The following is a 26465-nucleotide window of genomic DNA, read 5'->3' as shown; positions in this document are numbered from 1 at the left end:
AGCTGCGCTCCTCCGGTCCCCCTGCTCACTGTAGTCGTGTCCTGAGCACAGCGGCTCCCGCTGCAAAACTGGCCAGCACCCTCCCCTGTGAGCCGCTGCCGCCTGCCTACCAGCCCTGGCTGTCGCGCCACCTCCTGGATGTAAATGAATCAAGCCTCTCAGTCTGTCACCCCTGCTTCCTGACGGCACACGTGGGGGCAAACTCTCACTGCTCCGAATCCTCCCCCAAACCCCTCATTGCCAGCCCGCGTCCTGGAGTCCCCCCCACCCAACACCTGCGAACTGAGACGCCCTACAGTTCCCCCACGCCGTGTGGCCTCCGGGGCTGCAGCAAGGATGAGAAACGGCTTTGTGGACTGCAGGCCTGTCTCCTGTCGCCCCCCCCCCCGCCCCCCAGGCCTCTGATTGACAGGCATCCACAGGACCCTCGAGGAACGCTAGGCGCCAGCCCCAGGGGAGAACCTGGCCAGCCCCAGGGGAGAACCGTCACCAGCCCAATACTTCTCTCTTTCTGGCACAGCGATCCTCTTTGATAGAGGTCAGCATTGCTCTCATTTTACAAACGGGGAAATCAAGGCTCGGGGCGGCTGGCTTGCCCACACCCCTCAGTAGCAGAGGCCAGGTCTGAGCACCCCCCAAGGCCAGAGCTCCTTCCCACCACGCACTCTTCTCTCTGGAGCTGTGCTCCCGACACAAGCCCAGTTGTTAGAGTGAGGACAGAGGATGAACCAGCTCACAGGGACGGCGGTCCTGCTCTCGTGGAGACAGCATATCCCCGGGGCGAGCGCTGACTCTGCGGAATGGTCTGGTGGCTCCAGAGGACCTCCCGCAGCAGAGGCTCCGCTCTGGGCACCCTGCAGCCAGCCTTGCTGGGCGCGAGGAGGGGCAGGATTTTCTCCATCTGCTGAGCCGAGCCCCAGTGTGGGGGCATCTGAACGATCATGCCCCAGTGAGCAGATGCCCAACAGACATTTTTCCAGGTACGACCAAAGGCCAGCGTTTACCTGGGTGAGATCTTGGTAGGAACACAGACAGACTTCTACTAGGTATGCGTTTATTTTCACGTGTAACAGGAAAAAACATAACTAGCACATCACCATGTGACTGCGGGATATATTGCATAGCACAGGACTAAAGTTTGAAGTAAGTAAAATTAAAAAGTAGGTGTGAGTCAAAGGAAATCTTAAGGAAAAGAGAAGAGGAGAGCCTCGGTTAGGACAAAAATTGTGGAGGTGGTATGGGAGGGCCCCGAGTGTGGGGCTCACTCCCCAAGCTTTGAGTAAGAAGCTGGGCTCTGTGAGGCCCCTAAGGGGCTCTACAGAGAAACCCCGCTCCCCGCCCTCGTACTTGGGAGCCCAGGGCATCCGCAGAGGAGCGTGTGCGGCATCCAGACGACCCAGGGAGGCAAGTACTTTGTTTCATTTGTTCACGCCCTACAGAACGTCTTAGAAGTTACAAAGCAACAGGAGTGCCTGGGTGTCTCAGTCAGTTGGGTGTCCGACTTCCGCCCAGGTCATGATCTCACCGTCCGCAAGCTCGAGTCCCGCATCAGGCTCTCTGCTGACAGCTCAGAGCCTGGAGCCTACTTCGGATTCTGTGTCTCCTTCTCTCTCTGCCCCTCCCCCCACTAGCACTCTGTCTGTCTGTCTCTCTCTCTTTCAAAAATAAAATGAAAACACTAAAAAAAAAAAAAAAGTTACAAAGCAACAAAGTGATTTTCCTTAAAAGGGAAGGAGAATCTTCTAGGTACAGCCTTGAGGAAGCAGTGGTCATAAGGCAGCCTGCGTTGGAGGGTCCAAGTGGGACTTGGGGGCGGGGCATAAACAGGGGGGCTGAACAGACAACCTTGGCACTGTCCTTGGAGGAGTGTGTGCATGTGGGGAGGTTTGTGCGCACGGCCCCCGTCAAGGCTGTAGGAGGAAAACTCCGAGTTCCTGGTACCCTGTTCCCCAGCAAACTATTGGCACTTCATCAATGTCTGTTGAATCACTGTCGCACATGGGAGGAGCGCCAGAAGGCAGGGCAGAGGGGTTGCTGACGTCCTTGGACGTCAGCATACAGCACCCTCTCCTCCTGCCCCTGCTGTTCAGGTTCATGCCTGAGTCTGCTGCCCACATCAGCGTGACATGTCCCCCCGGTGAGAAGTCCACGGTTGCCACCATTAGGTCACATTCTTGTACATTTATGAAACAGTGCCTATTAAGATCCCCACCTCGCCCCAAATCCAAAGAATGTTTCTCATCATATAAATCTCAAAATTTTAAAAAAAGGGCTGTTAAAGGAGGACCCTGGAGTTCTACTCAAACAGCTCAGCCCTGCAAGCCAGAGCTGGTCTTACGCCCCCTACTGGACAGCTACAGGGTATCATCTAAAGACTCACCCCAACTCACCCATGGAAACGGGGGTCAAGGCCAGTGCTCGAGAGGGGCACGACCCTAGGAGATGGGAAACCTGGCCATGATGTTCAAGGTATGGAAACCTTCCAGAGCCCAGAGGGCAGAAGGAGGAGTGGGAAGTCTGAGGGGCACTGTCCAGCAGCCTTGGAGCTGGGAGGGGGGTGGGGCTGGGGTGGCTCAGCCCCTCACGTCCCGGACATGGTGGGCAGAGCTGCAGGCTGGCCCCTGTCATGGCTCAGAAGGAGAGTGTGCAAAAGTGGGTCAGAAAGGCAAACCGAGTCGGGAAAGGTCCTCCCCCCCCGCCCCCAGTCCAGGGCTAGTGGGCAGCTCACGGCCCCAGGGCCCAGTGGGGGCCCTCAGCAGCACCCTGCAGCACTCCGCTCCACGTGGCACGGCTTGCAGAAGAGACGGTTGTTCAGCGGGTAGCAGCCTTGGTCTGTGGGCTCCACAGACAGGAGGGTCCTGCAGTCCTGCGGGAAACGAGGCACAAGTGGATGGACCCCAGCCTGAGCCCTGCAGCCCGGAGCCCGCACGGGGCGGGGACTCCCCCAGCATCTGTGGATGAATTTCACTGAACGAATGTACTCCCTAAGGGCCAGGGAAGCCTAGGGGCACATTCGATGCGGGCTTTCAGCCACACAGAGGTGTGAGTGATGAGGGCAGAGTCAGCTGAGGGGAGACCTGAGGACACTCGGAGAATCACGGACACTGAGGGATGATGGAAAGATCTAGAAGGGCCTTAATGAGCGCCTGGCAGCCCTTTGAGAACATAAGCTCTGTGAGGCCATAACCCCGTTTACCGCTAGGCCCCACCTAGACCAGAGACTAGTATATCACACGCATACAATAAACATCTGAAGGAGTAACTGAATCTAGTCCAGTCGCTTCATTTTACAGATGGGGAAACTGAGGGTCTGGGGAAGGAGGGGCTTGCCCCAGACCAGAGAGCTGGTTCCAGAGCTGGGACAGGACAGGTTTCCAGGCTGAGTTCAGTGGTCTCTTTTTGCTCCCCTGTCTGTACGGCTTCAACACTGGGACAAACTTTAATAGTTCTTATTTTTCAAATCACCAAAGGATTTTGGATCAAGGAGGATGGGGATTCGAGGCCCAAACCTTGCCCACCTTACCATTCTGCCACAGCCCATACCTCATCGGGGCCTCACCTGTACACACACTGGAGAGGGACAATGGGAACAGTTGATGTCCAGGGGCCTGGCTCAGGGCACGGCTGGCATCCTCTGGAATCCGCATGGATCAGACCAGAGGGGCTGGTCCCCAGAGAGACAGCTTGGGTCCTGTTGGGTCCTGGCTGCCATCTGGGCCCAGCACAGCCAAGGGAGAAGGGCGCCCTCATGTGTCTCTTCCCTGAAACTGCACCTCAAGTCCCACAGGGGACCGCAGGCAATTTAATGCCAAGGATCTGTGCTATTTCAAATGGCCACTTGTTTGGTATTCCGAGAGTACCAAGTGTCCAACCTAAGGTCCCCAAGGGCCATATGTGACCTCTCATGTATGTATGTATGTAATCTCTATACCTACCGTGGGGCTCGAACTCAAGACCCCAAGATCAATAGTCACATACTCCCCTGACTGAGCCAGCCAGGTGCCCCTGACCTCTCCTAATTTAGAATCAAGTGAGGAAACACCCCTACTATGACTGAGTCACAGTCTGCGAGGGAGCTGAGGGTTGGTGGAAAGCTGGCTAGACCTGAGTCAGACGGACAAGGGTTGGAACCACTTTTCTCTGCCTCAGTTTATCATCCCTCACCTGAGATGGCACCTTGAAGCCCATTTCCCTCCCCTTCCCTTGAAATGTAACTGCCACAGTCTGAGCTGACTGCTAGCAGCAGGGGGATGACACTCATGGCCACCTTCGCCAAGCTGACCAAGGGCACGCAGGGAGGGCCTATTTGCTCACCAGCCAGGCTCAGGGAAAAGTGAATCACCACTGGGCCTTAATGAGGGCTAGGGTGGTGATAAAAGCTCTTGAATGACATCATTGTTCTTTCAAGATGTGTTATCAGCTGGACCTTGAGCCATAACCAACGCTCAACATAACATGGGCAATATGTCAACTTCTCTCCAAGCCCCCTTGTCACCAGCAGTGCAAACAGCCTCTTGGCTCCAAGCATGTGTATAAATAAGTGCAAAATAAAATAAATGTTTGGAATTGCTCATGGACTGATTAAGAGATCTCCTCTGAGACACTCAGAGATTTCCTCTGGGACACCCCACGGATGGCACCCATAAAAGTAACTACCTTTGTCCCCATCCCCAGAGACGCCAGATCCATCAGCAACATGGGGGTGACAGAGGAAGCGCCAGGGGAGGCCTCTGAGAGCCTCCCCAGCAGGACTGACTCCGTAATTGCAGAGTCCAGGGGCAAAGTGCAAAGCCGAGATCCTTGTTCAAAGAGGAAGCACTTCAAGTAGGTGACAGCAGAGCTCGGAAGCAAGCAGGGGACCCCACTGAGCGGGAGACCCTGTGCAACTCGGGGGGCATTTCTTGCTGGGGCTACAGCACCGCCTTGAAGCAGCCTCCCCATCTCAGCCTCACTCCACCCTGTAGCCTGAGGTCCAGACTCCTTAGCTTTGGCACAGGAGGCCCTTTTCTTTCCTCTGGCCTCATTGCTACCACACCCTTTGGCACATTCCACTACAGACAAACCTAAAAACTTCCCCCGCTCGGATTCTTCAGGCTTGCTTGTGCCACCGTGGGGTTTTACAGGCCTGCGCCTCTTTTCTGGACTTTCTCCCCACCCCCCCCACCCCCCCGAATGCCTGGCGAACTCCTGCTCATCCTGCAGGACTCTGGTGAAGCATCGCCTCCTCCACAAGATCGCCTTTGATTCCACCACCCTGGTTGGACTTGATCACTGCCTTCTTTGTCCCAAAGCTGATTTGTACATGCTCTTTCGCCTGGAGACGATGTCTGTGCCGTGCGTCTGCCCAGCATCCCTCCCTTCCTAGGGTTGTAGCAACTCCTGTCTCCTATGGTTCTGTTTTGCCGGCCCCAGGGGTAGGCAATCGTAGCCCCGGCCAGTGATTGGTCCAGAATGGACATGTGACCCAGGCTGGGCCAATCAGAGCCCTTTTAGGGACTACACCGGTTCCCTTGATGAGGTTTCTAAGTTGGAAGATGTTAAAGCTGGATCATCGGTGGCCAGGCATGTATCCGCCTCCTCACAGAGGATGTTAGCCCACAGGAAGAGGAAACAAAGCAAACACAAAATAGGCAGGACCGAGATGGAGAGTGAGCCTTGATTATCCGATCAATAACCCCACCATCAGCCTTCCCATGAGATTCTCCTTGAGGAAAAGCAGGATGACCTTGGTTTTTACCGTCTCTCGGAGCTTTCATTATTAGACACTATTTGCAATTATCTCCATTCTTATTTGCCTTCACTACTGAGCTGTGAGCATTTGAGAGCAGAGCCCCCACCCTGACTGGTCACCGTGTCCCAGTGCCCAGCGCAGGCCCGGCACCCCGCGGGCTCTCGGCAGGGCTCCGGGGCCGTGCGGATAGCGCGTCCCCAACTCCTCATTGCCCTACTCACCTCGCACCTGTAGCAATTTTCATGGAAGTTCCTCCCCATGCACTCGATTTTGAAGGCATCCTTCCCGTCTCGAGGGATGATGGGGTTCTCACAGATGCTGCACACAGGGGCGAATTTCCTAGAGGGAAGGGAACCCACGCTCGAGGCGCTCAGCCCAGGACCGCAGAAATTAGCTGTGGGAGCCGGGGCGGCTCTAGTTGGCCTCCGGAGCTATTTCAGATGTGTTGCCATGTGACTGCACCTGGAGCCACAACCACAAACGCCTCTTTCTTCCTGGCAGGAGCGGATGGAGAGTCCTGTGTAATTAGACCCGGCTTCCCAGGGTATAATCAGCTCGAGCCAAGGAAGTGACTGGGGGAATGTTTGAATTTGACAAAGCAGAGAAATCTGCTGTGTGTTCACTGGGGCTTAACCCCGTTTCATTTATCTCGTATTGTGGGTCACTGTTTTTTTTTCCCCCTTCCTCTTCCCTTTCTTTTTAACAGGCACAGCTGCCCTTGTGCAGTGAGCAACTCCAGGACAGGGGCTGAGCCTCAGGCAGAGCGTGTTCTAAGGCGAGCTACTGGGGTCTGGGGGGTTTGAATCGGAGCTTCACACTTATCAGCTGGGAGAATTGTCGGCTGCCTGCCTCAGTTTCCACATTGTAAAACAGAACCCTTCAGAGTACCTGCCTGCCTATTAATCCCCAGGCTTGGGGATAAAAGGGCCTAATCCACGCAGAGCGGCTGACCCGGCGCAGGTACCCAGAGCATCAGCTGCAAGCAGGTGTGTGGGACAGGCCACCTGGTTTCTGGGAGCCCAGAGACCGCAGGAAAGCTCTGCTCCGGCCCCGAGAGCTCAGGCTCGGCGGCTCTGCTCTGGCGGGGTCCCACCCGGTGCGCGGAGTCCCCTCCCATACCTATAGAAGTCGTCCAGGCAGTACACTTCATTCTGGTTGTCCAGGGCAAAGCTCTCATCGCCAATGCACCGGGCACAGGTTACACAGGTGAAGCAGGTGGGGTGGAAGGCCTGGCCCAGGGCCCTGATGATGTGTTCCCGGACCACCTCGCCACACTTGCCACACTTCTCCAGAGTGTCCTGGGACAGAGGGACACTGCCTCAGAGCCATCCCATGGGTGTGCCCACTCTGAGCCAGAAGGGGTTTTCCGGCTGGCTACCCACAGGGGCCCAGAAGGGCAGGGGTACAGGAGACGGGCTCAGCCTGAAACTATCACCCCCAAACCTCTACCGCTGCTTAAAATGAGTCAAGCTTGGCAAAGGTATCCTTGGCCCACAGTGAGGAATCCTGCCAAGAAGCTATTACCGCATTTTTTGTTACTAAGACATGCTTAGGGCCCGTGTCCACTAGGGCCCATGGGAGAAATCTCTCTTAAACCTCAGAGTCAGGAAGAGGAATGCTTGGAAGAGCTGATATGCTTTTGACCTTGTAGACAATAAACCTTGAAACTCTTAACCTTCTCCATCAGGCCACTTGAAAGCTCAGACTCAGATTCCATGCTCACCTGGAGGAATTCCACCTTTAGGAATGACTATAGGGGTCTTTTATTCATGTATTTGGGGTACTAACTTTTCCTCTGGTCTCATCTCACTTTCTACTTTGATTTTCCTCTCTTCGATATATATATATATATATATACATATATATATGTATATATATATACATATATATGTATATATATATACATATATATACATACACATATATATGTATAATATATATAATATTATATGTAATATAATATATATTTGTATATTTATATATTGTATCTGTATTATATATTTATATATTATATATAGAAGATATTTATATTTATAATATATATTTATTAAATTAACTATGATTTAAATTTTAAATTAAATAAATTTAAATAAGTAAATTTAAATAAATCAATTTAAATAAATCTAATATAAATAAATATATAAAAATATAAATAGATAATATATAAATAGAACATATTTATAATGTATATTTATTAAGTTAAATTAAATATTAATATAAATTAAAATATAAATATATTCATATTTATAATACATAAACATATAACATATAAATATATAAATAATATATAAAATGTATAATATATACACACATTTTGATTTAATGTTTATTTTTGAGAGAGAGAGAGAGACAGCTCATGAGTGTGAGTGGGGAGGGGCAGAGAGAGGGAGACAGAGGATCAAAGAAGGCTCGGGCTTGAACTCATGAACTGTGAGATCGTGACCTGAGAGCTGAAGTCGGACACTTAACCGACTGAGCCACCCAGGTGCCCACGATTTATTTTTAAAGTTTACTTATTTATTTTGAGAGAAAGAGAGAGAGAGCATGAGTAGGGGAGGGCAGAGAGAGAAAGGGAGAGAGAGAATCCCAAGTAGGCTGTGGAGCCTGGCCCTGGGCTGAATCCCACGAACGGTGAGATCATGACTTGAGCCTAAATCAAGAGTCAGATGCTTAAAGGACTGAGCCACCCAGGTGCCCCTCTGATTTCTTTATCTATCTTTTACATTTTATTGTGGTAAGAACACTTAATGTGAGGTCTACCCTCTTAACAAATGTTTACGTGTACATTACTATAGGTATGGGTATTTGTGCATTCTTACAAGCTGCCTCAAATCCCTTCTGGAATGAGGATTAAGGGGGTGGGGAAGGGAGGGAGGGAGGGGGAGAGAGAGAGAGAGAGAGAGAGAGAGAGAGAGAGAGAGAGGTTACTGAGCAAAGATCCTCCAGCCTGTCCACCTTCTCACCTCTCTTCTAGGCAGGTCTCTTCTGTTCCTGGCTGTGCTCCTGTTTGTTTATTTAACCTGAGCTCATCTGGACAGATAGGTATGTTTGCCTAAGCTGCCTATAATCTGCTCATATTTGGTGGGGACAGCATTGTCCCCTCTCCGTGTCCTGGGGGCCTCCCTCCCCTCCCTAGAACACTGCCCGAGTCTTCCTCCTGCCGCTTCCAGCTGTCAGCCCACCCTGGCCCCAGCTTCCCCTCAGTGACTCACCTCTGCCTGGCTGCAAGGTGAGAGAAGAGGACAAGACTGTCCTCCACTGTCACGGTGATGGGGGTCAGAGGGATGGGGTGGGGATGGCCTGACTCCTTGCTGCTCCCACCGTGTGCCTTGCTGGCTGTGGTAAGACGGAGACTGGCTGAGACTATCATCTGATCATTCGGGTTTTTCTAGATTATTCCAGCTCCAACTAGTCTACCTCCTTGAACCAGTAGTTTTCAAACTGCGACGTGTACCAGAATCACCGGAGAGACTGTTAAAAGTGCAGATCGCCAGGTGCTACCCACCCGCAAGAACAAGGTGAGGCCCGCACACACCCAGGTGACGTGTCTGTGAGTGGTCTTTATGCCACACACCAGCGAGTCAGCAACTCTAACTTCGTGGCATCCAAACCGGCTCTCCCAGACCGCATTTGGTACCCAGAGGTGAGACAGAAGACCACGGACAGGCTCCAGAACCAGATGGGTCTGGGGGAGAATCCCGGCTCCACCGCCTTCTGGCCGCTGACTTTGTGTGGCAGGCTGGGCCAATGCCCCCAAGACACACAGGCCCTAATCCCTGGAACCTGTGACTACTTTCAGGGGCAAAGGAGACGGCAGATGTGATTGAGTTCGTGGTCCTGACATGGGGGGATTGCCCTGGGTGGGCCCTAAATGCCATCCCAAGGGTCCCTGTAAGGGGGACGCAGAGGGAGATGTGATGCCGAAGAAGGAACCGGGACGCTGAAGCAAGATGCCACCCTGCTGGCTCTGAAGGTGGGCAAAGAAATCAGAGTCTGCAAGGGATGCAGCTGAAGAAGCGGGAAGAGGTAAGGAAACAGATTCTCCCCTAGAGCCTCTGGAAGGAGTGCGGACGTGCCTGTGGACTTCCGACCTCCAGAACCGTAAGAGAACAAATGAGTGTCGTTTGAAGCCATCAAACAACGGTTGCGGTAATTTGTTAGAGCGGCCACAGGAAACTAATACACCTTGGCTGAGCTCCTTCCTCTCTCTGAGCCTCAGCTTCCTCGTCTGTGAAGTGGGTCAGTGGTGCCTGCCTCCCAGGATGATTGTGGGGAATGAAATAATGGGACGCCTTCCAAGGGCCCAGCACAGCGCCTGGGACCTGGAGGCCTAGCCGCAGGGGGGGTTACCTGGTAGCAGGATTCACAGAGGGGCCGCCCGTCCTTCTGGTAGAAGCTCTGCCCGGCCAACTGGCGGCGACAGGTGCGGCATGTAAAGCACCGGGCGTGGTATTGCCTCTTCATGGCTTCCACGGCCAGCTCTCGGGGGGACACGGTCTTGTGGCAGAAGGCACAGACGTCTGGGGTAGAGACATAGGTTGTAAGCCCTCCGGTCCCGGAGTACTGCACCCAGGCGCCCCCCGGAACAAGGCCCTGGGGGTTGTGAGTGTGGCCTCATTTCAGGAGGAGCAGTAAGAAGGAATGTGACCAGCCTCTGAACGCCTAAATCAGGGCCGCCTGGCTGGCTCCATCGGTGGAGCTCGCGACTCTTGATCTTGGGGTCGCGGGTCTGAGCCCCACACCGGGTGTAGAGATTACTTAAAAATAAAATCTTGGGGCGCCTGGGTGGCGCAGTCGGTTAAGCGTCCGACTTCAGCCAGGTCACGATCTCGCGGTCCGTGAGTTCGAGCCCTGCGTCAGGCTCTGGGCTGATGGCTCGGAGCCTGGAGCCTATTTCCGATTCTGTGTCTCCCTCTCTCTCTGCCCCTCCCCCGTTCATGCTCTGTCTCTCTCTGTCCCAAAAATAAATAAACGTTGAAAAAAAAAATTTAAAAATAAAATCTTAAAGGGGCACCCGGGTGGCTCAGTCGGTGAAGCGTCTGACTTCGGCTCAGGTCATGATCTCAGGGTTCATGAGTTTGAGCCCCGCATCAGACTCTGTGCTGACAGCTCAGAGCCTGGAGCCTGCTTCGGATTCTGGGTCTCCCTCTCGCACTGCCCCTCCCCTGCTTGCGCTCTGTCTCTCTCTCTCAAAAATAAATAAACATCAAAAAAAAAAAAAAAAAAAGGAAAGAAAGAAAGAAAGAAAGAAAGAAAGAAAGAAAGAAAGCAAGCAAGCCTAAATCAAAGAACACAGCATCAAGGGGCGCATAGGTGGCTCAGTCAGTTAAGTGTCTGGCTCTTGATTTCCGCTCAGGTCATGATCTCGCGGTTTGTGAGTTCGAGCCCTGCAAAAGGCTCTGCACTGACAGCACGGAGCCTGCTTGGGATTCTCTCCCTCTCTCCCCCTGCCCATCCTCCTCCTCCCTCTCTCTCTAAAAATAAATAAACATTAAAAAAAGAAGAACACTGTCAGGACAAACGGGTTGCCATCTGCAAAAATTTAAAGGAGGGTCCACCGTGACACATTTATACCCAGACAATTCCAAACGTATCAGAGATCTAAGTGTGAAAAATGAAACCACAGGACTAGAAGAAACCAGAGAATTATTTCATAACCTCGGGGTAGAGAAGGCTTTTGGTGCATGGTAAGCACTTAATAGCTGCTAATTAAATGGGTAACACACGGGGCCAAGAGGCTGCGGGCAGTCACGCCCTCATTGGGTAGCAGATGGGGAGGACCGCAAAGGACAATTTTGCAAAAAGATCAAAGTTATGAATGCACCTACCCTTTGCCCACAGTATCTCCTCTCCCAGAAATTCTCTCACAAACCTACACACAGGCAAAATGACCTACGTGCAGGGCAATTCGTCTCAGCCTTATTTGTCACAGCAAGAAACCACCTAAGTGCCCATCCGCAGGCGACTGGTCGAATGCATACGGCAGGGCCCTGGGAAAGAATACTATGCACCTGTGAAAAAGGACCCACTTTGTTCTGATGTGGAACGAGCTCTAAGATGCTGGAAGGAAAGAAAGCCAAGAGCAGAGCAGCACAGAGTTTGCTGCTATTTGTGGAAAAATGGGCAGGGTTGGAGGGGGGGACACGTACTTGTATTTGCTTGCGTATGCATAACCTATCTCAGGGAGGATATGTGACACATTGACAACAGAGGCTGTCGATCTGGCAGGAAACTGGGTGATACAGGGATGGGGGCAAAGGGGAGGCTTTTCACGGCGTACCTTTTCATGCTTCTTGTTTTGTCTACGTGAGAACATTGTGTGTTCAAACAACTAAACGGTGAAAAAATTCAAGCCATTCTGCTATCACAGCACATTTTGCAGAGCAATATTTATTTATTTGCTTATTTATTTTATTTTTTTTAATGATTTTTTTTTCAACGTTTATTTATTTTTGGGACAGAGAGAGACAGAGCACGAACGGGGGAGGGGCAGAGAGAGAGAGGGAGACACAGAATCGGAAACAGGCTCCAGGCTCTGAGCCGTCAGCCCAGAGCCCCACGCGGGGCTCGAACTCACGGACTGTGAGATCGTGACCTGGCTGAAGTCGGACGCTTAACCGAACCGACTGCGCCACCCAGGCGCCCCGCTTATTTATTTCTAAATGTTTATTTTTGAGAGAGAGAGAACGAGCATGTGCGGGGGAGGGGCAGAGAGACAAGGGGACAGGGGATCTGAAGCAGGCTCCATGCGGCCGGCAGAGAGCCCGACGTGGGGCTCAAACCCACAAACCGTGAGACCATGACCTGAGCCGAAGTCAGACACTCAATCGACTGCACCACCCAGCTGCCCCTATTTATTTATTTATTTAAAAGTTTATTTTTTTATTTTGAGAGAGAGAGAGGGAGAGAGAATCCCAAGCAGGCTCCGCACTGTCAGCGCGGAGCCCGACGGCAGGCCTTGAACTCAGGAACCGTGAGATCGTGACCTGAGCCAAAACCAAGAGTCAGACGCTTAACCGACTGAACCACTCAGGTGCCCCTTGCTGATCAATATTTAAATGGATTTCAGTTATAAAGGAAAAAGGTTAAGGCAGTAAAAATAAAATCGATGTACAGTTCCAAGGCCCATCACTGAACCGTGAGTGGAGACAGATGCTGTGGCCGCTGCTCTCCTACTTTCCCACCTGGAAGTTCATGCTTGTGCAGTGAGGGCCCCCGGGGACCACCCAGAAGCCTTCCACGCCTGAGCCTGTACCTGTGGATGCCTCTCTCTCGTGGAAGCCAACAGGCTCTTCTGGGGGAGGCGGCAGCTCTTCCGAGGGCCTGGGGGGACTGGGCCGAGGCTGGAGTGGAGGCCTCTCTTCCAGGGACTGTGGGGACATGGAAGGGAGGGCAGGAGAGGTGACCTCCAGTGGGGACCGCACACGGGCCTCTCAGCTCTGCTCCTCCTCTGGTGGCACTGGGCACAATTAGCCCCACTGCTCAGAGGAGGGAGCCAAGGCGCAGAGAAGCAAGCGACCTAACGTCACTCAGTAGGAAGGTACCACCGGGGCCCAAAACTACTTCCTTCTGAGGAATCGCCTGGAATCGTTTTTCCTTGGCCTGGAATCCCCCCCATTTCTACAACGGCCTCTGTTAAGGGCAGAGGATTAAAAATATCTTCTCAGAGCTGAAAGGGGTACTCGAGCGGAAAGAGGGTGGGGAGCCCCTTCTCCAGGGACCTTGAAAAACATGACCAATTTTTAGCAGCTTGAAAGCTTCAAAGAGGGATGGCCGTCAAGCAGGAGCAACCTCCAGGCTTAAGTCCCTGAAAGGCGCAGACTAGCCCTCGCCCTCCCTCGGCCCCCGGGGCTCTGTCTGGGGGGTCGGCAGTACCTGTGGTGGGGGTGGGGGTGGGGGCAGATGCAGCTGCTCTAAGTCCGAAATGAGGGAGGCCCCCGTCGGGGCAGGGGGCTCCTCATCAGGAGACGGCGGCGGAGGTGGGAGGAGGTCCAGGTCCGGGAGTGCGTCCTCGCCATCCAGGGTAGGAGGAGGGGGAGAACACCCTGCAACCAAAAGGGGAGAGAGGCTTGGAGGGAGTCTCTCTCTGCAGGTGGACAGAAGAGGTGTCCGCTTTCCCAGAAGGCCATGCAGCGTGAGGGGCTAAGAGCTCAGGTCCAGGGTCACCGAGACCTGGGTTCTGCCTCTGGCTCTGCCACTGACTTGCTGTGGGTCCTCAGGCAAGAGACTCAATCTCTCTGGATCTGTTTGCTTAGTTGAAAAATGGCTATCAATCTTTGCGGGCTGTTGTGAGGGTTAAGTGAGGGGGGCAGGTAAAATGGCGCAGGCTCCAAAAACAGCACCTGTCAGAACCCTCCAGAACAGGGGTGCCGGGGTGGCTCCGTCGGTTAAGCGTCCGACTTCAGCTCAGCTCGTGATCTCACAGTTCGTGGGTTCAGGCCCCGTGTCGGGCTCTGTGTTGACAGCTCGGAGCCTGGAGCCTGCTTTGGATTCTGTGTCTCCCTCTCTCTCTGCCCCTTTCCCACTCGCTCTCTCTCTCTCAAAAGTAAATAAAAACATTTTTAAAATGTATAAAAAATTAGCATCCCTTATTCCTTTTTACTTTTTTTCCATGTGGATACTAGAACATTATTTTAACTTATTTTTTAATATTTTTAATGTCTACTTATTTTTAGAGAGAGAAAGAGAGAGAGTGCAAGAAGGGGAGGGTCAGAGACAGAGAGGGAGACACAGAATCCGAAGCAGGCTCCAGGCTCCGAGCCGTCAGCACAGAGCGCGACGCGAGGCTCGAACTCACGAACTGCAAGATCACGATCTGAGCCGAAGTCAGATGCTCAACCGACCGAGCCACCCAGGTGCTCCAAACCATGGGAGACAAATACAGAGAACAAACAGGGTTGCTGGGGGGGAGGTGGGTGGTGGTGGGGGGGATGGGCTAAATGGGGGATGGGCATTAAGCGGGGGACTTACTGGGATGAGCACTGGGTGCTGTAAGTGATGAATCACTAAATTCTACTCCTGAAACCATTGTTACGCTATATGTTAACTAACTTGGATTGAAATAACATTTAGAAAAATAATAAAAAAATAAATCACAAAAGTAAAAAAGAAAACAGAAATGGAATAGACGATACAAATGTGGCAAAATCTTATCAACTGTTGATACTGGATCCAGGATAAGCAGGATTCCTCTAGCTGCTCTATTCTGTGTATGTTCGAAAATTTCATTAAAAAAAAAAAAAAAAAAAGAACCCAATAGCAAACGCTAGTACATACCCAAGAAAAGCACCCCGGCATGAAGTCATGTTCAAGGTTAGCGCAGCTTAACGCCTGCAGGGAAGGCTGAGGCCCACGCGGTGGGGGGCGGGGGGGGGGGCCTGGATCCCAGGGCTCTGCACAGGGAGGAGGAGGAGGGCTGGGTCTCACCCAGTTCCTGCCTCAGCCCCAGGCTCTGCTCTGTCCAGGAATGCTCACTATACTGTGGGGGTGACCTCCACCCCTCCATGCTGTCCTGTCGAGGCACTGCCCAGCTTCCCTGGAGGAGGCGACTGGGGGTCAGGCCCTGAAAATCCTCTGTTGGCTGCCATGTGCAGGGAGAGCACGATTCTTAGTGCCCCAGGGAGAGAGGGCACGGAGTCTGGTCCGCGTCTGCCCTCCGTCCCCCTCCTATGTCTGGGGCACAAGGCAGGCCAGGCCTCACAAGGTCAGACTCCCTTCACACCCATGGAAAGCAGATGGAAAGTGCCTGAGGCCCTGCCCCCTAAAGACCTGGGCTCTGTCCCATTCCCTGCTGATTCACGGGGGCACCTCTCTGGGCTTCAGGTTTCTTGTCCATTCGAGAAAGATAATGAGCCCCTTCTGCTTTCTCCCAAGGACTGAGGGACTGTACAGATGGGAAGATTATTCTAGACCTGTGAGTAAGCCACAGAATCATCTGGGGGCTTGCTCAAAGGCAGATGGTGAGCCCCACCCCCAGAGCTTCTGACTCAGCAGGCTTGGGGGGAAGTGCCTGATAATTTACATTTTTGAAAAGTTCCCAGGTGAAGCTGCTGGTTCAAAGGCCACACTTCATTTTTTGTCTAAGTTTATTTATTTTGGGAGAAACAGAGACAGCACAAGTGGCAGAGGGGTAGAGAGAGAGGGAGAGAGAGACAGAACCCCAAGCAGGCTCCATGCTCTCAGCACAGAGCCAGACACGGGGTTCGAACTCACAAACCATGGGATCCTGACCTGAGCCGAAACCAAGAGTCAGATGTTTAACTGACTGAGCCTCCCAGGCGCCGCCCCACAAAGGCCACACTTTGAAAACTAGTCTTTCAAAGGCACCTGGGGGGCTCAGTCGGTTAAGCGTCTGACTCTTGATTTCGGCTCAGGTCATGGTTCTTGAGTTCGAGCCCCTCATCTGGCTCTGTGCTTACAGTGCAGAGTCTGCTTGGGATTCTCTCTCTCTCTCTGTTCCTCCCTAGCTCTCTCTCTCTCTGTCTCTCAAAATAAATAAGAAAGAGAGAAAGAAAGAGAGAGAGAAAGAAAGAAAACCAGTCTTCTACTCCCCAAGCTTCTCCTGCTTACTGCCTTTGGGCTAAAACAACAGTTCTCAAGTGTGGTCCCCCCACGGAAGCATCAGCATTACCTGGATATGTGTAAGAAATGCAAATTCTCGGGGCGCCTGGGTGGCGCAGTCGGTTAAGCGTCCGACTTCAGCCAGGTCACGATCTCGCGGTCCGTGAGTTCGAGCCCCTCGTCGGGCTCTGGGCTGATGGCTCAGAGCCTGGAGCCTGTTTCCGATTCTGTGTCTCCCTCTCTCTCTGCCCCTCCCCCGTTCATGCTCTGTCTCTCTCTGTCCCAAAAATAAACGTTAAAAAAAAAAATTTTGGGGGTCGCCTGGGTGGCGCAGTCGGTTGAGCGTCCGACTTCAGCCAGGTCACGATCTCGCGGTCCGGGAGTTCGAGCCCCGCGTCGGGCTCTGGGCTGATGGCTCGGAGCCTGGAGCCTGTTTCCGATTCTGTGTCTCCCTCTCTCTCTGCCCCTCCCCCGTTCATGCTCTGTCTCTCTCTGTCCCAAAAATAAATAAACATTGAAAAAAAAAATTAAAAAAAAAAGAAATGCAAATTCTCTGGCCCCACCGCAGACCTGCTGAATCAGAAACACCCGGGGTGGGGCCCAGCCGGCTCTGTTTGAACAAGCCCCTCATGGAGCTGAGGCTGCTCCAGTGTGAGAGCCTTGCTCCAGATGAGCTCAAGTGAGTCAGGAACCGGATCACGGAGAGGCAGAGGCACGCTCAGGCCTCTCCGGGACCTGCCTTCTGTCCCCAGCCAGGATAGGAATTCAAGACAGAGAGGGGCTTGAGGCCACCAGGCGGGTGTGCAGAGGACCCCGGGCGATTCTGTTCGAGTGGCCACGAGCAGGAAGAGGAGAAGCAGCTTTTTAGAGAGAAGCCGAGAAAAACTGACTTCTGACTGTGAGCTGGTGCATCCGTGTAAGTGCACGCGAACATCTAGAGGGGAGTGGGGACCGCCGCCAGGATGAAAGGGCCAAAGAGACGTGTGTGGATTGCCCAGGGGACAAGTACTGGATGGGGCGCCAGGGGACAGCCTGCAGCAGAGATGGCTCCCGCTTTGTGTTCTGTGCTCAGACCAGACTCATGACCAAGCTGCTCACCTAGAACCTGTCTCACTCAAGTGAGGCCGATCCCCAAGATTCCCCGCGCTCTGCCCGTTTGCCAGTTTAGCAGGCGAAACGGCGGGCCGGCCGCTGCTAGGCACCCCTCCCAGGCTCTGGCTTTGTTGCCATAAAATCCACCCATCCCAGGATCCGATGACCCATGAAAACGTCCCGGAAACGTTGGTGTCTGGGCATCTAAACTATGTTTCCTGGACTCCCTCTCCTATGCAGAAGGGACGTAAGTTTCTTCAACTGGATCACCTGTCCTGATGTGTGAATTCCGGTCATCGTGGTCCTGGTTCTACATGGAAGCACCTGGAAGAGGCTGTGTTCTTGTGATGTGTGGTTAGGAAGGAAAGATCGGTTCACAAGGTTGGGTCGTATGAAGAGGCATGTTGCACGAACGTCCGTGCATTCCCACACGTGTATACGCGTGGCCCTTTCTCCTGCCCCTTTCTGGCCACCTGGAATTGGCAGTTCTACTGGTCTTTAGGTGGTTTGTGTGGTGATGGACGCACAGGGCTGCCCTAGCCTTGCTCGGGGACAGCAGGTCCCAGGGGGGCCTCCGGAGGGTTGTCCTTGATGTCTCTTTGCCTCCCGATTCCACCTGGTGTCCCGTTAGTCAAGACATCCCCTGCCCCAGGCCCCTGGATTGTCCTTCTTCCTTGTTTCTACCCAACCAACAGCTGAGACTCCATGGAGTGGCAGGGAGAGAGGACCGGAAGGCTCTCTGTCACCACGGCAGCAGAGCCAGGCACAAGGTAAAGAAAAGCCATTTATGACGCAGATCCGTTCTGTGATGGGTGTGTCATATACACGACCAAATTTCCATTTTCCAGAGCAGGGAACCAAGTGAAGAAACAGCTTGCGTAAGACCACACAGCGCGTGAGTGGCAGAGCCCGCGAGAGAATAAAACCCCCTCCGAGGTCCTCCGACACGCCCGATGCATTCCTGCCGCAGGGCCTTTGCACTTGCTGTTCCCGCGGGCCAGCTCTATCCTGTCATTCAGGTCTTATCAGAGCTGAAATGTCACCTCCTTGGAGAAGCCATCCTGACTACCCCCTAAAAAGTTGTACTCCGCACCTCTCCACCATGTTTTATTTCCGTATAGCACTTGTGTCTCCCCAACATCATATAATTTTGTCATCTGTTTCCCCCGCTAAGATTTAAGTTTCCTGTAGGCTGAAAGCCTTGTCTTCCTTTACTTGTCCCCAGTGCCTGGCCCAGAAAAGTAACAGCAGGTAACACATTTAACACTTTCTACGTGGCAGGCGCTGGCCTCAACGTATGTTTTACTTCTTCCATTCCTCACAACAACCCTCTGAGGAAGGTACTATCATTACGCCCACTTTATAGATTAGGAAACTGAGGAACAGAGAAGAGCCAGGATTCAAACCTAGGCAGGTGGGTTTGCGTCTGCCTGGCACACAGTAGGTGCTTGATGAATGAATGAATGAATGAATGAATGAATGAATAACGTCAGAGTCGGCCCCTTCCTCCCCACCTCAGTGCTGCCTCTGAGCCAACCTTCTGCCCAGCCCCCTCACCCTCTTACCTCCATTGGAGAGCTGAGATGGTACAGCTGGCCCTGGGGCTGCGGCCTTGGCAGGTGGAGTCCAAAGGCTGGGCCTCCCTGCCGAGCCAGCCCCGGGTGCCTTGGTGGGAGCAGGGGGCTCCCGGGAGCGGCCAGGCCGGGCCTCGCAAGCTGCCCGCCTCACTTCCTCGGCCACAGCCTCATCCCGACGCGGGGGTGCCAGCGTGATGAAGACAGACGAGGCGACCCTCTTCTCAGGCTTCGAGGCCATCGTCTCCGCTCCTGGTGGTGCTGGGGACAGAGCGGGGCACAGGCTTGGGCAGGGCTTAGGGCACAGGGATGTGCTCCACCTAGACAGACAGACATCCCCAGGGCATCGAGCCTCCCTTCTCCTGACAAGACAGGAGCAGCCGCTCTACTGTGCCAGCGGCCTGGGCCAGCCCCACCGGAGACAAAGGGCCTGGGGACGTCCTTTGGGGGAGGGTGGGCGTCCACCAGGTGACTTGGCCGCAGGGATGGGACCCAACGGTCCTGACCGCCCCTCCCCCGCCAACCTACACACCTGGGGGAGCAAAGGGCAGCCCTGCCCTGCTCACCTCACAAATGATTAATTTTCCTCAAGTGCGAGGCTCCTGCCGGCCCTCTGGTTCCCCACCCCCGGTGCTGGTCCCAGCCCAGGGCCCGGCCTGCCACCGGGCCACACCCCAGTTACCTCCCTCCCCTGGGATCCAATTCTCCTGGGAGGGAGGAAGTTCCGGGGGTCCAGGCCAGCTCTTCTGGGGGAGGGAGACAGCGTCAACTGTCAGAGCACAGGGGTGGGTTCCAGGAGGCAGAAGGGGACAGGAAAACAATCAGAGCTGCTGTTGATCAAGGCCTACCCTGCCCGCGCTGCCGTAAGCACTTTCTGCCCCCTCACTTCTAAATCCTCCCAGCTGTTGGGGGAGAGGCACTAGGACTATCCTGACAGATGAGGAAACAAAGGTTCAGAGAGGTAAAGTCACTTGTTCGGGGTCACACAGCAGCGGAGCTGGGATTTGGACGCAGGGCCCAGGCTCTTGGCCACTCGGCCCTGCCACCCTCTCCCAGCCCAGCCCACAAGCCCGCATCCTTCTCTCTGTGTCAACCTCTGTATCCAATCAAGTCTTGATTCTATCGTCAGACTCTCTCACTCTGTCCCATCTCCAAAACCAGGCCCTGGTTCAGGCAGGGGTGGGAGCCCCAGTGGTCTCCATTCCTGCCTCCTGCCTTGATCTTCCTAGACCATAAATCTGTCTCCCTGTTACTCAAAAGCCTGCCATGGCTCCTACTAGCAAATTCCTCTGGCTTCAACTTCTTTTTTGACCACCCTGGACCATTCACCTTTTCTCAACTTTCTCTCTTACCTGCCTTGGCGTGTTTCCACCCCCTGGTTTTCCTCCCCTGCCCCTACCCCAGGGTGAGCGTCAGTTTTTTCAGCTCAGACATCACCTCTCCACAAAACCTCCCCTGATTCCTGACCCTCTCCCTGGGGCAGCTGTCTGCTTCCTCAGGGTGATGACAGCCCATCACAGGACATACTGGCTCATGGTCACCATGTCTGCTCCTACTCCCCAAGTGACTGCATGTGACTTCAGCTATGCCCGCAATCTTTGTGACCCAAGTCCAGAGTGGGCATCAGAGCATGAATCTGGGAGCAGAGCGGCATTCCTGATGTCAAGGGCCCCATTTTCCATTTCCCAGGTTGTGCCTGCAAACAGTAACCTCCAGGGCCAAGGCTGAGGGGGGCCATGCGGGTGGGGGGAAGGCAAGTGACCACATTCAGCCAGGAGGACTCCTCACTGGGCTCCCAGGGGTGAAAAGCACCCCTTCTTTCTAACTCACTCTGTGGCTGAGCCACTCTGACATGGCCTCAAAGCCCAGCCCACAGGTACATGGAGAGAAGAGTTAACAGGGACCCAGAGAGTGAGTCTCAAGAAGTAGGGCTGAGGGCCCCGAGGGACCCTAATGACAGACCTGGAGCCCGAGTGGCCACTCACAAGGCCCCCTCTGTATCTCAAAGCCACTGGCCACCTGGGTCTCTCTTGGTGACTGAAGGAATGACAGCAGCAAACACAATACACGCCCCTCAGTTCCTCTTAAATTGGTTTACACGTTTGGTTAAAACATATAGCTCAGTCTGATTAATAAAACTATCTGTTCTGAATAAGGAACCCAACATAGGAAGAGAGCTTTAAAAGTTCTTCAAAAGTACTTTCCTTTGGGGGCCCCTGGGTGGCTCAGTCGATTAAGCATATGACTCTTGGTTTCGGCTCAGGTCACGATCTCATGGTCCCGTGAGTCTGAGCCCCACGTCAGGCTCTGCACTGACAGTGTGGAGCCTGCTTGGGATTCTCTCTCTCCCTCATTTTCTCAAAATAAATACATAAATTTAAAAAACAAATGAAGAAAAGTACTGTCCTTTTGTTTCTTGTTCTGGAAGTGATGTCTGGAAGTGTGTAGACTTATGTGAGCTGTCCTAGTGATATAAAACCATATGGTTTTGGGGCGCCTGGGTGGCTCAGTCGGTTGAGCGTCCGACTTCGGCTCAGGTCATGATCTCGCGGTCCGTGAGTTCGAGCCCCGCGTCGGGCTCTGGGCTGACAGCTCAGAGCCTGGAGCCTGTTTCAGATTCTGTGTCTCCCTCTCTCTGACCCTCCCCCGTTCATGCTCTGTCTCTCTCAGTCTCAAAAATAAATAAACGTTAAAAAAAAATTAAAAAAAAAAAAAAACATATGGTTTTATCCTTTGCCTTTACACTTTGTTACGAGTTTAAGAGTCTATTTTTGTAAGCGGTTTTCAGAGATTTACATCCAAGAAACAACAACAATGGCACTTGCTGTGTGCCAGGCACCGCGGTACAAGCTTTCTGAGTCTCAAAACGCACCTGAGTCGCAAAACAGCCCGTTACACCCCCACTTTACAGGTAGTGCCATGTGAGGCCCCGAGAGGTTAAGTGATTTTTCTAGGCCGTCTCGGCAGATGCAGAATTCTAAATGAGCACCACTTGACCCGAGTCCCAGGGTGTCCTTGGACCTGAGATGCCACACTTTTCCTTCCCTGGATGGTACGGGGGCCTCCAAATCCTCAGCCTGTTCTCACCCCAGTGTGGCCCAGTCCAGATCTATTATCCTGTGGTCAGTCATTCTGGGCTCATCCCCAGACAGAATGCTGTGGATGCCCCCTCCGCCTCCCTCCCACCCTGCTCTGACCCCCACTCCGTCCCAGCCCACTCCTCTGGGAAGTCAGATCTGCGGGTTTCTCGGAAAACATCCAAGGCAAACGTCCTAGTTGTGAGGCCAGATGTTCACAGCTGGGCAGCTCCACACCCCCACCCCCACCCCTCCCTGTGGTTCCCGGAAGGGACTTCTTTGGGGCCCCAGGGGAAGGGGTCGAGCTGGGATTTTCAAAAGCCTGTCAGTCAGGCCCAGGGCTGCTAGGAGAGGGAGCCTAGGCCTCCCTCTGGTCCCACTGCCCCCAGGTCACCCCAGAGCTGGGGGGGCGGTATGTGTGAGAAAGCTCCCTGTGGGGCTACTGGCCAGCAGCACCCAGGGGACCCTCCTCCCCCATCCTTCCTCCCGCAGAGGGCGAATCTGAGATCCAGTTGGGTAAGCGGAGAAAGTGGGAACAAAGGGAAAGAAAGTCATTTCCTGTCAAGAGGAAGGAAGGAGGCTGAGATCCAGCCAGCCAGCCACCCAGCCCGGCTTTAGGCTGCAGCCCAGGGCAGGGGACAGGCTGCCTGAGCTGGAGAGCCTCCCGGTAGTGCCCCCCTCCTTCCCTTCCTTCCTACTCCTTCAAACCCCCTCCGAAAAACTCTGGAACCACCTGTAAGCTTTGTTCTTTAATACTTTGACCAAGCAATCTATGCTTGGTTCAGAATTAGATTTGCGGGGGTGGGGGGTGGTGGCAATGAGACGGTGCCCACCCCCACCGCTGAGGACCCCGCAGCCTTGGGTAGAGGCTCCCCTTCCCCCTCTCCTACCTCAGGGAAGCCAAGGAAGCACACGGAGCTGGATTCACACCGGGCCCCACCTCTTTCCTGCTGGGTGACCCTGAGCAGGACACTGACCCTCTCTGGGCCTCAGTTTTTTCACCAAGTGAGAATTAAAAAGGTCTGTCCTGAAAGGTGGTTGGCAGACAGGGCACAAGGAGAGAAGGTGCGGGAGATCTCGGTACTAGGTAGGTGCCAGGAGCCAGCTGGTTATCCAAGCTCCTGATGAGGAGAAGCCCCCAGCCGCTGGGCTGGCTTGGGGGGCCCGGGAGGACCCGACTTGGCCTCCGTCGTTAAGAGCAGGAATCTGGGCGCTGCCCAGGCTCTTCCTGGGGTCCTCGGGGATGGGCTGTAGGGGGATCCACGCCAAGACGCCCCCACGGCACACCCCTTCCCAGCCCCCCCCCCCAGGGATTTGAGGCCCACAGAGGGGCGGCCCTGGGGCCCCTCCTCTCCCCTCGCCTGACCCGGGCTGGGTAAAGGGGCCCGGAGCTCCCCCGAGCTCCAGAAACCCGGCGCCCTCCCGCAGGCAGCCAAGCTGGGCGACCGGCCGGGTCACGGTGGGGCGCCGCCGGGGACTTTAATTCGATCCATGTGCGGGACGCTGTCCTCTTTGTGCGGGAGCTTCCGCCCTGCCCACCTCTTCTCCTGGCGCCCCTGCTCCCGGGCAGGGACACCGGTCCTCCCCCGGCTCCGGGGACAGAGACCGGGGGCTGGGACGGGAGGCGGCCCCCCGCCCCCCCCTCCCCGGAGCGCCGGGGCTGGGGTCCCGACCCCGGGGGGAGGGGAACGGGGGGGGGGAGGAGGGCTCCGGCCAGGGGCGGCCCGCGCTGTCACCTGTGTGCGGCCGGGGCAGGGACGGAAGGACAGGATCCCCCCTCGCCCCGCTTACCTGCGTCGCCCGCGCCCCCAGCGGCTCCGGTCCGACGCCCGAGCGAGCAGAGCCGGGAGCGGCGCGGCGCCTCCCGCCCCCTCCGCCCTCCCCGCCCCTCGGCTCCCTCCGCCCCGCCGCCCCGGCCGCCTTACCATAAAAGGTGAAGCTCAGGGGGAGGGGGCCCGGGGTTCCCGCCGGCGGAAGCGGCCCCTACCTGCCCCCCCACCTGCCCGGCCTCGCCTCGCGCCGCCCCCGCCGCCCGCCCTTTGTTCCCTCGACCCCTCCTCCCGGCTCCAGGGCCCAGTCCCGGGGTGGGAGGCCTCCCCCGCTGCCCACTCCCCTCCCTTTGCGCGCCCTCCGGGGTCCTTGCCCCCTCCCCCTTCCCTAGGTCACCTGGGTTGGCGGCCCCACCTGCCCGGTCGGGTGGAAGGGGGGTGGGGGGTACTTACGTCGGAGTTTGGCCTCAGATCTCCTAGGGTCCTAAGAGTCAGGTGGACCCGGGTTCCAAGGCCATTCACTAACCGAGTGACCCTGGGCAGTCACTCCGCCTCCTGGAGCCTCCGTCTCTTGTCTGTAAAATGGGAGTGATGGCTGCCTGGGGTCAGCCTGAGGATAAAAGAGGATAATGATGTGAGACGCACCGGGGTAGCCAGTGGTCAGTATATACTGGGCTTGGGGCTTTTTTAGGGGGTGACCCTGGGTGGGTGTCTCTCAGGTGTCCAGGGGAACAGGTCATCTCAGTTTGCTGTCATCACTGCTTGTGGGGATCTGTAAGCCCTTGGGTCCCAGTGTCCCCCGCCCCCCCCCCCCCCCCCCGGGGCAGAGGCCCCTTCAGGAAGCCGGCTAGGCAGGGCCCAGTCAGCAATCAGGTCACCTGGTTTGCCACTCCGGTTCCAGTCTCTGACTCTCTCCCACCTCCTGCGCTCCCCCCACCCCCTCCTCCAAGCCAAAGTAGATAGAATTTGGAGAGGGGAGGAGTAAACAGAGCCTGGGCCCTGGGACAGGAGATAGAGCCTGGATGGGCCGCCTGGGTCCCTGGAGGCCTCGGGGAACATTGCTGGGAAAAGGAATCTGGGTCTGATTCAGAGGCAGATTGTTCTTTTGATTAAAGCCACAGCAGCTGAGGCCAGAGGAGTGCTGGACCCAGCGGCATCTGGGGGAAGAGGCCAGGCAGCGTCTGGCTTTCCCCTGTGGCCCAAGTTACAGTCGCGCTGGCCAGGATGGCTCTGGTGTTGCTCCCAAGGGAGGGGCTCAAGCGCAGGGGGGTCGTGAGGGGGTACTTGGATCCCTCACCTCTCCTCCTCTTCCTCCTCCCAGCCTCTCTAAGTCCCTCACCCACTTTTGTCATCCTCTTTTATGGACCGTCTCAGCCACGTTGCAATAACAACATCGTAGGAGCTACTGACGTCGACATCTGTAGGCGCCCCACCTACAGACCTTTCCACTGAATCTCCAGGACGGCCCCGTGCGGCAGGGCTGGTTCTTTCTGCTTCACAGTTGAGGAAACTGAGGCTCCGAGAGGTGCGAGGCCACACGAGGGGCGAGTGGCAGAGCTGGGTTCAAATCCAAACCAGCCAGTGCCCCTGGGTGCACACACAGCTGTGCTGGGCCTGTGGCCCCTGTGCACCTGCGGCCCTCACAGATGCAGAAGTGGAGGCTTGAGGGCGGAGGGGACTTAGACTCCAGGCTGCCTGGGGCCTGGGTCAGGCTCATTCCCCACCCCCACCCCCGCCCCCTCCCTGCAGCACTTCTTGGAGCAGTCTTCCCCAGGAGGAAGGAGGGGGCTGCTGACTGCCAGAGATGGGAAGGACCTTACAGAGGAAGGTGCGATCCAGGGGTTTGCAGATAGTTTGGGCCCTAGAACCCCCTTTTCCAGCGTTTTGTGACCCAGAAGCTTATTTAAAACAGATAAAAATGGGGCCACCGTCCCTCATTTTCATATCCCCTGAGCCACCTCACTGCGCCCCCTGCACGGGACAATGAGGCACCGAAGGGTTGAGCTGGGGCCTCGTCCAAAGTCACACCAACTCCATCTGGGGCCCAGACCTCTGCACATCTGCTCTGGGTTAAGACTGGCTAGGGAAGGGGGAAGGTCGAAGGGACATGTGGAGGTCCAGCTGCCACCACCTACCTGCTGTCCAGCACCCCCGGCCACCCGTGCCACCTCCGTCTCTGCTCCCGCGTGGAGAGGAGTGTCCTGGTTAAGGCTGTCCCACACCAGCCCGGATGGTGTCAGTGTCACCTTGGCAGGTGCCAAGCTTCCTGCAACGGAAACCCAGGAAGTGCATTGGATGGGAACACACGCCCTTTGTCCGCAGGCTCAGAGAGGCCCTTCTCCCTCCCCGTCTCCATCCTGCTAGCCTTGGACCAGCTCTCTCCCAAGCCATTGAGCAAAGAGCCTCCATCTTTTATTAGGGCTGTGGCATCTGAGACCCCAGGTGGCAGGGAGGGGGTGGGAGAGAGGTTGGGGGGAAAGACCCAGGGCAGTGCGGACATTTGCCGTCCAGTCAGAGGGCAACGTGGCACCCACTGCCCACAGAAGAGGGCTTTGATGCAACAGACATGGTGGGGCACCTACTGTGTGCTAACAACGAGTGGAGGAGCCCAAGGGAATCACGTCAGACATAATTAATCCTTGTCCCCACGGAACTTACGGAG

At 55.1% G+C, this 26465-nt stretch overlaps 1 protein-coding gene across 5 annotated transcripts; it reads right to left on the bottom strand.

Moving 5' to 3' along the window:
• Positions 1-1037: 1037 nt before the first annotated feature.
• FBLIM1 (filamin binding LIM protein 1) lies at positions 1038-26055 on the bottom strand. 5 transcript variants are annotated; one of them, XM_030327035.2, is made up of 9 exons: positions 25939-26055; positions 24257-24413; positions 18949-19218; positions 13607-13776; positions 12987-13101; positions 10082-10251; positions 6851-7029; positions 5953-6070; positions 1038-2866 (listed from the first exon to the last, which is right to left on the bottom strand). In XM_030327035.2, exons 3-9 carry the CDS (start codon positions 19196-19198, stop codon positions 2753-2755), a joined length of 1116 nt encoding a protein of 371 aa, XP_030182895.1. In that variant the 5' UTR covers positions 19199-19218; positions 24257-24413; positions 25939-26055; the 3' UTR covers positions 1038-2752. The 5 variants fall into 5 exon arrangements, with proteins under 5 accessions (XP_030182895.1, XP_030182897.1, XP_030182896.1 ...); XM_030327037.2 differs by lacking the exon at positions 25939-26055 and adding an exon at positions 24682-24736; XM_030327036.2 differs by lacking the exon at positions 25939-26055 and having other exon boundaries at positions 24257-24598.
• Positions 26056-26465: the final 410 nt, after the last annotated feature.

Source organism: Lynx canadensis, chromosome C1, assembly GCF_007474595.2.
Source record: "Lynx canadensis isolate LIC74 chromosome C1, mLynCan4.pri.v2, whole genome shotgun sequence".
Lineage (NCBI taxonomy): Eukaryota > Metazoa > Chordata > Mammalia > Carnivora > Felidae > Lynx > Lynx canadensis.
This window is presented reverse-complemented; position numbering and strand designations above follow the sequence as displayed.